Source organism: Chaetodon auriga, chromosome 10, assembly GCF_051107435.1.
Source record: "Chaetodon auriga isolate fChaAug3 chromosome 10, fChaAug3.hap1, whole genome shotgun sequence".
In the NCBI taxonomy this organism is placed as follows: domain Eukaryota; kingdom Metazoa; phylum Chordata; class Actinopteri; order Chaetodontiformes; family Chaetodontidae; genus Chaetodon; species Chaetodon auriga.
In genome coordinates this window covers 17,306,630-17,319,281 of record NC_135083.1, presented here as the reverse complement: position 1 = coordinate 17,319,281, position 12,652 = coordinate 17,306,630, and the positions used below count along the sequence as shown (strand labels likewise).

The 12,652-nt window shown below is 42.6% G+C and overlaps 1 protein-coding gene across 4 annotated transcripts in view; it reads left to right on the top strand.

Annotated features, from left to right (window-relative positions):
* The first annotated feature begins 7,642 nt into the window (after positions 1 to 7,642).
* Positions 7,643 to 12,652, top strand: part of clstn1 (calsyntenin 1) — a 35,369-nt gene continuing 30,359 nt past the window's right edge. For 2 of the 4 annotated variants that reach the window (XM_076741007.1, XM_076741005.1), the window contains exon 1: positions 7,643 to 7,914. In XM_076741007.1, coding sequence (XP_076597122.1) covers positions 7,833 to 7,914 — 82 coding nt within the window. In that variant the 5' untranslated portion in view covers positions 7,643 to 7,832. The remainder of the gene's footprint in view (positions 7,915 to 12,652) is intronic. The other 2 variants (XM_076741006.1, XM_076741004.1) reach the window with 1 other exon arrangement.

Sequence of the window (12,652 nt, the reverse complement as noted above, 5' to 3'; positions counted from 1 at the left end):
GGGGGGGATCAGATACTTTCTCAAGGAGGAAGAGCGCGAATAACCATGCACCCAACTGAACTCACTAAGGACAGAAGGGAATACGTCTTTTTCAGTCTCCGTGAAGTTTGGGAGAAGAAGGAAATTTGGGAAACACAGCATTTTACTCTTATAAGCACTTGACAGAAAACGAGAAGGGCTGAAGTTCATCTTTCAAGCGATGTACCTCCTCGAACTGGTTTGAACTGCCATAGATTTAGCACATATGTGATTTATTGTCATACATTTAGCACATTTCTCCTGTTCAGGCCAGTTTCAGCATGTGGGGCAGCGTGCTCCTGACTGTGCCGCACACTCGGTCACAGGCGATGGAGTACACACTGGCTCCAAGCCGTTTTTAACCTCCTCCACTTTAATATCACCCACTCGCCATATGAGCCTCCTTCAAGGATAATGAGGGAGCAGACCGCTCACTTTGCTGTCTGGACAGCAGGTTTTCCCATATGCACACACAGGGACGGAGATTTTAATCACAGACATGTCTCAACTTGGGGGTGGTTGCAATGAGTGGGCAATGTGTCTGGGGTCTGCGTCTGTGTTATTAGCTTTATCCGGTGTGTGGGAGTACACAGGATGCAAGTTTTTTTTGTGCGTGTCAACTGTTTGTTCATCAAAAATTAGAGATATATGTGATGTGTACAGCAGTGGTACTGCAGCCCCTCAGCTCTGTCAGAGAAGAACCCCTTTATCGACATCATGTGTTCATTCACACTGGACTTAAACAGGATGTGGTTTAACACTATGATTTATATAAAAGAGGATACTGTTACGATAGATTTTTCATGCTGTTGAACAAGTTGGTCTCTCAAGTTTGCATTCATAGCCTACTACAGGTTGGAGTGGCATTACTTTTTGCTTTATATGTTAGCAATCATTCACTACTTTCAGCTTTTCCACCATTTTTCGTACTTTTAGCGACTAGTTTATCCATTAATTTTTTTATTAATTAGCTAACATTTATCCAACACTTGAAAGTATTTCAGCAATTTATCAAATTCTTTTAGTTTAGAATTGTTTCAATGATTTATCCATTTTTTTTAGCAAGCTATCATCTATTTATCCATTACGTTAGCAATATATCTCAATGATTTATTCTTTACTCATAGCTATCAACCTTTTTCCAGTACTTTTAGTCACCCAATTCAGCAATTTATCTATTTTTTTTTTAGCTGAAATTCACTTCCTTTCAACAATTTATTCAGTACTTTAAGCGAACTGTCAACTGTTACTTTTAGTTACCTGATTCAGCAGTGTATCCATTGCTTTTACTTGTCCATTTAAATGCTTAATCTGCCGGGTCCTTGAGGCTGCAGAGAGGACTGAAGTACTCTGTGAGGTTTGTAAGCCTCCATCTGTCAGATTCCCACTCACTCCTGCCATGTGTTTTAGCTTGCTAACAAGTTTTCACTCACTGTCACAACATTTATATAGTGTTGTATAGATATTTTTTATAATCAAATTGTGATTTATATTTTTGTCAAGTTAGCTGCCATCTTTGTAAGTAGCCTGCCCCCTTGGCAACATTTCCCCCAGGTTACAAGACCTCGCTATCACTGAACTACAGTATTGTATGTATACACACTTTTCTTGTCACTACCTCATTTACATTTGAATGCAACAATTACATTAATTACAAAGTGCAACATGTCTATTTTCATCAGCTGCCATCCCCTGGGCCCTAATTTTCAGTGTTCAAAATGGCAGCCTGTGGGGAGCCGAAGGACCCTGCCTATCACACATGAATGACTGGACTCATTGTGACAACCATGTCAGTGCCCCCTCCCTAAACTCTCCGAGGCAATAAAGCCAAGGAGGTGAGAGTTAGACGGCAGCTTGACCCACAGTATGAACCCTCCCCATGGCATGTCAGAGGTGACCTTCTGTGGGAGTCAGGGGTCAAGGTCTTAAAACAAGAACATCAAAATGACGACATCCACACTCCTCTGAGCAACCTGATGCCCATCTGGAGGAATCCGTCACACATGGCAGATAGAGACGTTTCCATGAATTCATTCTGGTTTTATATTCTGCTTCAGATGCGCACGATAATGCAAATGGAAGTCCGACATTGTTTGACATCTGATATCAGTAATCAAACTCAAATATGGCTCTCATGAATATGAATGCGACTGAAGGTGCTGACTGTGAGATTAATCTGCAGGGTCCTTGAGCTCTTTACAGAGGACTGAAGTATTCTGTGAGGTTATCGAGCCTCCATCTGTCAGATTCCCACTCGCTCCTGCCATGTGTTTTCAGTGTCCTGGCCTTATATCAGTAACAATGGCGCTTGAGAGACAGCTGATCCTGCTGGCTATTGACAATCAAGAGGGCATAGCATATCCAGGGGCTACTTCACAAGTCAAGAATGCTGTAACATAATGGCACGGCTTCGGGGGAAATAAAATATATTTCAAAAAAGGGCTTGTTAAAGAAGGTATGGAATATAGATCACAGCTTTCAGGTTTGAAGCATTTCTCCCTACAGCTCCTTTGTTCAGAAACCAAAATAGACAAGCAGGATTCTGCATCGCATCAATGTAGGAATGAAAAACAAAACAAAACAAGGGAAATAAATAGATTTCCTGTCTCACGAGGTGAACTGCAAAACCTTGCCTGTAGTACTGACAGGAATTATAATATGGCTTCTGGTGAATGAGGGTGGGGACTGTTAAAAAAAAAAAAAAAGACAACCAACTGCATTTTCAGAGTGTGTGCACATGGAGGGAGAAGCTAGTGGTTAATAAATGACTGTGAGTGGCAGCCCGGGCTGCAAGATAAATGAGAGCAACTTAAGTGGAAGGGAATCAATCACAGAGGGTGAGTTTTAAATGTTCCCTGTGGAGAATGTATGAATTAGACAGCAAAGGCATCGTAAAGGTGCGCGGCTTCAGTTCCCTGTGTGATTTGTTGCCAGAATCCTGCACATGCAGACCTACCGGCTTAAAAATTTCCTGTGAAAGAACTTGATAACATCCGGAACTTCTAAAGAGAGATTTAATTTCCCCCAGCCAAGGATTTAAAAAATGTATTCATGAGCAAAGTCTAGGAGACATCCGTACTGAAGCCAGAAAAAGACCTGCTGTATATAAAATTAATCTTTCAACAAAAATGTTCACTGAAAATTGAAGCTTATAAATTTATGAAGCGACACACATTCAGGTTTCACGCCACATATTTTTGATTATCAGATAAAGATACTTAATAAAAAAAATGAAGGCAAATTGGCATGCAGACCTACAATCCTCTAAAATAACTTTTCTGAGCTCCTCTCTTCGGGTAATTAAATATAAATACTGAGACATTTTCTCAAAAGTGTGTTCTTAGTGAAAAAGACACTAATAAACAAATACAGCGATTGTGTCTGAACACATCATTAATAGAAAATAACAAATAGGAAAGTCATTATGAAAAGCTTTGGGCTCTCCAAATAATTGCATTCTGAGCAATTATGTGCAGTAATCTCGGTATATTATAAGAAAAGTGGAGAGGATAATGGCTGGCTGGGAAGGAAAAGGAAAACAGTAGTTAATGACACAAGCTGCAGTCTAGACACGAGACAGGAAACAGAATATTGAGAAGCTGTGGCATTTAATGGTCACGACCACTTTGATTCCCATGCATGATAGCAAAGTCTTTTTCATGCTCCGTCTGCTGCCAACCACCCACCACGACGGCAGCCCACAGTGATGTCTCCAACAACGTGAGTCCTACGGCCAGTGGCCGAACACGTTCGGTCTGCCTCTGCCGTACTGACAGAGTGTGTAACCGATGCAGAAGGATGGAAACTGATGTAGCAGGATTTTGAATAATGTGAGCAGCCATAGGGCATTCGCGACCTTCGACCATTCAAATAATGTGGTGTATCTAATCCCCAAATCCTCGTCTGGGGGCTCGAGGAGTGAGCTCAGTCTCTGAGACAGACGACATGTCAGGGTCTTTTCTTTTTATGCTGAGCAGCCATGTAGAGGAGGAGGGAAACATGCTGCAGGACAACTCATTACCTGTGTATAATGATGTGTATACCTGTATATTCAGTGTATGTCAGCCTGTCTATCCATCTTGTTTTGTCAAACCATCTGTCCAATCTGATCTATTCTAGTGACTTATTATTCAGTTATCTAAATAGTCGCTGCTTCATTTTCTCCTGATCGACTGATTTATTAATCAGCTTGGACAAGATGAGTGCAACAGGTAATGGTTTGGAACTAGTTCCCATTTTTGGGGGTTTTATTCACACTTCACAGCAAACACTTACTTAATTATGAGGACATTAACCCCAAAAAAGACTTAAATGCACAGTTTGTACTTTCTGCTGTCAGGGGTCTCTTAATTAACCCATGAAAACAAAAAGGTTTGATGATGTAGTGAAGTAGCGTGGGATCATGGGAGTTGTGGATGGAAATCTATCTGACGTGACGTAGACAGAAATGTTCACAGAGAAGGTAATGCCTTAAAGCGTTATTCATGTTATGTTTAGTCACCTTTGCAGACTTCCTCCCTCACTCCTTAATACTATCATGCGGTGTTTCCTGTGTTGCCATTGACAGGTGACCAAATGAAACGCACCACTACCTTGAATAAAGATACACATTTCTCTGGGTTTGAACATTGCTGGAAACATTTGGGATAACGCAAGTTCACAGCTCAACAAAATGTTGGACATGGGTCATTTTAATGTGGAAGTGCTACATATCAGACCTTTGAGAGGACCAGTAACAAGACAAATTGATGCGTAGTTTTTTTTTAACTATTGGCTACTTTGGGGTGAACAACCCGTTAATTGTGTGGCATTCAAAGTGTTGTAACAAAGTGCTGAAGAAAACACTCATTAACTCCATACAAAGACCTCACCACAATTTAGAAAGGAGAAAGTACAAAGTATTTGCCAGTAAGCCTGCTTTCACAGCAGCCATCACAGAGCAGCAGTCAGTCACAGCAGTGGGTGAGATGGTCTGGAGGAAGTAACACCTTTCTGATCATTCGTTGATGTCTCACACCTATCCACCGAGCCCTCTTATTGCCGTCCATTGTCCCCCAGAGGAATGATAATGGCCACTTTGTCTCTTTCCCAGAGCACTGCTGGACATCTGGGCTGTTCTCTTGGCCACTTCATGTGCTGCCAAAGTGGAAACAAACAGGCATTGTGCTTCAGCTTTGCTCCTGCCCTGATGCCCATAGACTGTCCCTGTTTATAGACCCATCACTTAATTGTGGCCTCACACAACTATGTCCATTCTCTGCTGTTTCTCGGTGATAAAAGCAGCTATTGAGACTGCACTGAGGTCTAATGGTTTATTCCTTCAACATTTCTATGATTTTTTGACTGTTTATTTTATCTCTTCCTGTTCAATTTGCCCACCAAACACACAGCAAGTCTTTCCAGTATGAATTGTCGACCTTTTCGTGACAGCCTGTCTCTCAGTTTAAAGTCACGTGTCTAAATTTGCATCCACAGCAGCCATATCAAGGTTGCACAGTATTATGCATAATAAACTGATGTGGATGTTCGAGAGTAATTTTCTGATTGCATTGCACCATCTTCTCCTCAGGGGTGCTATCCTTATCAGAGGGTGTTGATTAGATAGCAGCCCCCACCCACATTTGCAATTCGAGGCCTCGCTATTCTCACATTACCATGCACTTGTTGTTGTGTGGTTGCTCTGCAGGGTGAGGATGGTAGTTAACTCATAAATGATCTATAAGACGCTCATTTTTATTGAATATCGTACAAGGCTCTTTCACTGTGACTGATTTTTCGGAGAGTCGCTCTGTGGAATAAAACTCGCGGCGAAATTAAAGCGTGGATGTACTTCAAATTTACAATTCCCATCTCGCCTGTTTGGACGACAGGATTAAACAACTCTTTGGCTTCAGAGGCACATAAGCAGTTCCACACATTTTAGTTTGTCACATTCTGGCTGTGTCGTGTTGTTGAAATTTCCATTTCACCATGTCTGGATTATAAAGCCAGGGCCTAAAGGCAGCACGCTGTATGGGTCCACAGACCCTCCACCCTGCGCATCTGTCCAACCCTTTGAGACCACTAAAGGGACTGACACCTGCCTACAAGACTTTAAGGACAGTCTGTATGACTATAGGTAGAACAAATTCATAATTAAATTGCACAGGTGCCTTTGTCTTCATTCAAACAGAAACCATGGAGGGTGCTTGTTGGCCCCTGAGCTTCAGCTCTAAGTGTTGTTGTGCACTTCACATTACAATGATCGCTGGGTGCCACAGGGTAACACCAGGAGACATTTGGCCTCCGCCCTCGGTCTCAGTTTAGCCGTCTGTGCTAAACTAGCTGCAAGCGCTCCCATAATAAAGGTGTTGACGTCACTGGCCATCGTTGGACAAATGCTGCCTTCAAGTTCTCCTCCTGAGCTTCGATTTCTGAGCACTTGCGTGCTGGCTTGAAAGAGCTGAGGCTGGAAAGACACAAGCCTGACAAAAGTAGATATTTTTGCTTGACAGTTATTTGAGAGAAGAGAAGGGGGAATTTTATTTTCAGCAGAATGAAGAGGGGAAGCTTTACAAAACAAAAATGACAAAAATTATTATCTTTATCGGTTACAATGACCCGTAAAGGAATGAAAACATACGTTTTTAGTTAAACAAATGTTGTATTATAATTTCACAAAATATTGTGTCCTGACAAAAATGAAACTTGATGTAAACTTTAAGAAAAAAAAAAACGAATATGATAGAATACTGCAGATAAGCACATGTGCATGTTAGGATAACCACTGATTTTCATACAATATACTGTGAAACCAGTGTGCCGCTGCAACCCAGATGACAAAGTCCTCATATAGCCCACTTAAATGCAACCTATCAGACTTCGTCAGGGATGATGAATGAGGAAGTCCTGGACTTATTTTCCATAGTTGTCCCAGGTGTCCCTGTATCTGTCATAAACAAAACACTGCACCCATTGTTGTGTGATGAACAGTATGTCAGTCTTTCGAAATACAAAATGCAAATAATGACTAAACAAATTATGTATGACGATGTCTGAAACATTTAAGGGAGTGAATTTTGGGTGATAATAACAAAAAACAAACCCAAGAACACTATGCTGATATTGGTTAGAACTTTTCTTGTCAAGCTGCCACAGAAATTTTGCTCATGAGCATAGAAGTTGGACTGTGTGCTTCACTTTACTTAAAAAGCGGATGTCATTTTCTCGGCTGTGTCAGCAGACACCTGATCAGTTTAGTTTAAGATGGAAAGTTGAGTCCATCCCAGACTTGCTGTGTGGTAATTCATTTTAAGACAAGCAACATTTTAAACACAAAAGTGAAATAATGAAAGTCTTTAAATCAATATTTTGACACAGGACAAACCAGTACTGTTTGCTTCCTTGCAGGAACTTACTTCTTACTTAATTTTTGCTGGTAACAATAGGAAATTTGGAGCTCTGATAGACTGGATAAATCTTTTCCATTGGGGTTTTACGCCTATGATACACTCACCTTCTTTTGTGTGTACAGAAACCTGTCATGGGGTTTCGCAAGAATGCCTAATCAGAGAGAATGTGGATGATTCAGTGCGCGGTGTGTAGCAACGCCCTACAGTCCCTGAACGCAGCAAGCTGCAAAACTGCGCGAGGAGCGGTGATTGAAGGGGAGAGCGGAGCGGCGGCGCTGACGACGGCCATCTTAGAGCTACCGTGGTAACCGACACTCATCCTCTGGATTTTATTCTTCTTGGTAGAGAAACATTCCGCCCGACTGACGAGGGAAGAAGAAGGTTGTTTTGTCTCACGTCGCCGCGGTTGAACTCGAAGTCGGGATGCGGTTCCGAGGGAGTACACCATTTGCATCCGCTGTCGGACTGGTCCTCGGACTATTATGTGCGGTGGAAGCAGCTAAAGGTAACTAAGCTGGGATTTATATCCCGTTGTGTTCTGTCCGCCTGTACGTGTCACGCAGGTTTGGGAAACGCTGGGGCGGAAAGTTGCCGCTTCCCCGGAGCTCTGCGGGTGTTTGTCGATGCTGAAGGCGGTAAACGTGTGTTAGGCGGTGCGGTCCTCAGGGATGGAACCTGCTCAGGGATGGTCAGCTCCGGAGCCGCCGGCAGCAAGTGCATCCCGCGATACTGCGGCCGTTTTGACCTTAAACAACCCAAAACGACTCACAATAACCCAACTGCAGTCATTTTCTGCGCGTAATATTTAATCCTGAATCGTAAACACCCGAAGTACTTTGGAGATTATATCAAGGCCACGAAACGACCCCCTTCTGTCATCTGCATTCAGTCTATTTTGGGTTCTTGTCTCTTCTCGTCAGTCTCATTAAAGATGATAAATATTTCCCACCTTCTGCAGTTTGGAAGATTTTTTTCTTTAACTTGCCCGACTCTGCCACCCCTATACTCATCCAGTCTTTGAGGGCATTTGAGTAGATCTGAATTACCGCGTGATAACATGTGTCTTTACCCCCCTGGTTCAGATTCAGTGTTATTAAACCTCACAGGTTTATTCCTCCATTAGCAGGCCTAATGCTCGGCTTGGCAGCGTTGTGGTCGCACCAGGATGGAGCTTGGTTGGCTACGCACTGCAGATCCTCCTCACAAGCCCCAGTTTTGTCGGTGGATTTAAAAAATGTATGTGCTGTGATCACAGGTTTAAATAAATAAGAAACGCCCTCGGTAGGTCTGGGCCTGTTTCTGCAGAGACTGTGGAAGAACTGAAAGTGCAATTGCGGCTCTTCATGAGCAATGTCACCGATGGACACCATCACTGAGCAGAGACGTGCCTGTATTTGCTGCAGGGCGGTCCACCTCCCTCCGTACAGCAGCTCACCGACACCAACACCTTCACTGCATGGATTTAAAGACGTGTTTCAACCTGAAAGTCAATCCACTGACTCCCCAGCCTTGAGCTCCATCTGTCAGGGTGTGTAAAGGCACCTGCCTGATCATCACTGCAGGCCAGCCACCACCGCTGGAGGCCATCAGTTCTAGAGCTGCAACAATTAATCGACTAGTTGCCAAATATTAATTTAATCTGCAACTGTTTTCAGAATCAATTAATCGGTTTCAGTACTCTTTACAGCAAAAACATCAAAATCCTCTGATTCTGGCCTATTAAATTCAGATGTTTTCTCGTTTCTTCTCCATGACAGTAAACTGAACATCTTCAGGTCGAGGACGTCATCTTGACCGTTTGGAAACTGATTGATGTTTTTCACCACCAAATAACTTATCAATGAATCGAGAAAATAATGACCAGATTAATCGCCAGTGACAATAATCGTTAGTTGCCGCCCTGGTCGTTTTCTCTTCAGGCTACACCCGTGTTAGGCTCTATGAACAGAGTAAAGACGATGGAGAGGATGTAGATTCTCATAAAAGTCTGCCCAGGGCTTCTGATGGAGCTATATTTTTTCCCCGTTGCCATGTCAAGCAGCTGAGAATGCCCAGCAGTGGGAGGCGACCGTTTGTAAAGCGGTTAACTTAATTTCTTTTTCATCAGTCAGGGGGAAAAGGCCTGTAGCAGTTCGTCCAGGGTAGTGTGTGAAGTGTGTGTTTGTGAAGCGCACCTGCAAGCTTTCCTGCCCTTATCAGCAAAAGAGGCCTGTGAAACCACCATCTTGGCGAGGGCTTATCTTTTATTAACCAAAGGTCACTGGCTCACTTTGCGCGCCACCTCTCGCCACCTGCAGACCAGCTTTGTTTTCACGGCGTGTTGTTGATTCTTTCTTTTATTACTAGCCACCTTGCTGCAGATGAGGAAGCAAACGCTTCTCCTGTTATTTTTCCGTCTAAGTCGCCGTTGTTCAGGACTCCTATTATTTAGATGCCTATAAATGATTTGCGTGAGTCAGGTGAATTTAGCAGCATTGGCTATGGATGCTGTGCTCCTCAGCTGCTCGCCTACACAAACATTAATCACTGATGACGTGGCTACAACAAACCTTGAAAGATCTGTTGGAACAATATGTTTTTGATCCACATACAATAATCTTACCTAGACTATATGACTCATTACACTGCCAGCACGGAAATGTCAGTGTGTGTGAAACTCTGATGGTCTGTGGCAGACCTGTTTAAGACATTTTAGGCTTGTAACTCTTTGGTGTTTCACGCATTCCTGGAGTTTTTTTGTCTTGTTCATCGTGGTTTTTGTCACTTGTTTTCAAGGTCTCACCCATGTAATCTGTTTCCTTTTCTGTTGCCGCGAGCAGCTGCTGGGTGTCTTCATGTTGGAGAGTCAAACATTCGGTCTGCTGAGATGCATGAGCCTCCTCTGTGCACACACAGCCACACAAAGGAAAAGCTGGCTGCCGGCAAGTTTCTTGGCTCATTCGTCATTGAATTAAGTGATTCTAGTTGAACAAATTGGATGCCCTGCTTTGTGTGGCGCTGAGTTAACATATGCGCTCTCCTCACATGGCTGTAAAGAAATATATATTACAGCTTAGGTGCAGGTTTTCTCTCTCAGTCTTCTTGGCCTCACAGTCGTTGGAGAAACCTTCTATTGATCCACTGAAAATTGCATGTCGGTTACGGTTAGAGCAACCTATCCGGTCAATACTTTGTTTTAAATATGGGGTAATTTATGGGTGAGTGATGTGGCACAGCTCTGTGGCTCCTACCTGACCACAGCCTCATTAAAACAGTCTGTTTATTCTCTGTTTATTTACTTAATTAAGACATGCAGGAAAATAGTTCACAAATTTTCTTGATTTGTACAAAAATTGCTTGACAGGGTTTTTTGTGTTTTTACTTGAAAAATGATTCATATTCTTATGATTTTTCAAAGAAGCCCTCGATTGATTTGTTACATCGCCTTATTTATTATTTATTCATGCTTATTTACATTTTGTCCTCACTAGATTCACTTTAAAGGCATTATTGATATACAGAAAAATATAATTGATCAAAACCTTGTGCCTGTGCTTATAAAACTCTCTCGCCCCAAATAGATTCATTAATTACAAGATCCCAGACACCAAATCACCAGATTCCCCAGTTTTGAACATACATTTATTTATTTATTTATTCAAAGCTGTCAACAATCTGTGTGAAATGAGCGTCTTGCTCTGTTATGGCAAACAGAGACTGTGTGGATGCACACGGCAGACAGTGACTGCATTGTTCGCCTCTCCCATGCAGCTCTAGTAACACTGTTTGAATGCCATCATTCAGCATCAGCTTACAGACTGGCTTAACTTAGGAAATAACATCATTAAATATCAGCAGGGTGATGGCTACTGGCTAATGTGATGACACAGAGAGAGAGGCGAATCGGTTGAGTTTCACTTTGAACATGTCAGGGCTTTGTGAGCTGGTTAAACGAAAAAGAAGTGTCAGCTGTGGCTCTGGCTGGTTTTGATTGACAGGACTCATTTCATTTGATGTTTGGTGATCTGCTGCATCTATTTCACAGTGTCTTGTCATTACAAGATTCACGGCTTTCATATCATTAGTCATTGAATGCAGATGCTTCTAAAAGGACTCACAGAGCACATATCTTGCCCTCACAGTTTGCAGGCATGTTCAGAGTTCTGTGTGTATGTCATAAAAATTGGATTGCAGCTTCACAGTGTGTTAAAGAGCTCTGCCAGTCAGTGTGAAAAATGCTATGCCCACGAGATATTGGCAGCCAGTTATAGGCAAGTACATACATGTTGTCAGGCTCAGTCAAATGTATATTTGGGGAATAAATGGGTGAGACCAACACTTGTATATTTGTCACAATTCAAAGAATCTGGGTGAAAAGCTGTGCCTCTACACCTCATGATGGAGGAGTTATGAGCCAACAAGTGCTGTGTAAGTGGCTGCATGGTGGCGCTATCCGCAGTCAGACCTAATCACTTGCTCTTTGGGTCGTGGCCAACGATTACACCAAATTTCACTGAAATCTATCGTGTGTTTGCTGAGATATGCTGCTGACAAACAGACAATCAGGACTGAGATAATGAAGGAACTTTGCTCTGTTGATAAAGTGGGTTTTAAAACTGCCTCTGTGCAGCAGTAGAAGAACCACAACCAGCAAACATTTTACCTTGTATGCCCTAAATAACTGTTTACATGCCCTACACAGAGGGCCTGTTCCTACAAGTTAACTCTTACATTTTTGTCTGTATTTATTCAGAGATTTCTCAGAGGAACAAAGGGCTTTTAGTCTCAGACTTCAAGGTCGGGATCCTGACTAAGCATGCCACAATGCGGTCACTGTTCGAAGGATCGCGACTCAAGCCCCTCAAGAATGTGTATATGAGATAATCCCCCCGAAAGTGCTAAATTGTTGAAGCATTTCGATTTGCTAATTTGCCACTTGGTGCTGGAAAGATAGGCCATGAGAATACTGGACTCAATTTGGGTCGGTGGTGACTTTCCTCTCATTGGTGCCTTCGCGGGCTGAATGGAGTCAGTGAACTGTCACGAATGGGTCATTCAGTTGTGAATATTAAGTTGTGCCAGATGACTGGGAAGTTATGTCGGCCACCAAGAAAGGACTTTACGTTCACAGGAGCCCGTGGTTTTGATGTTGTGCGCTGGAACTGCGAAAAGTAATCCTCAGAAATGGAAAACACCAATTTAAGAATGTGCCAGAATATCCAGGATTTTAACTGTTTCATCCTCATGTTGTATAATGATGTGAA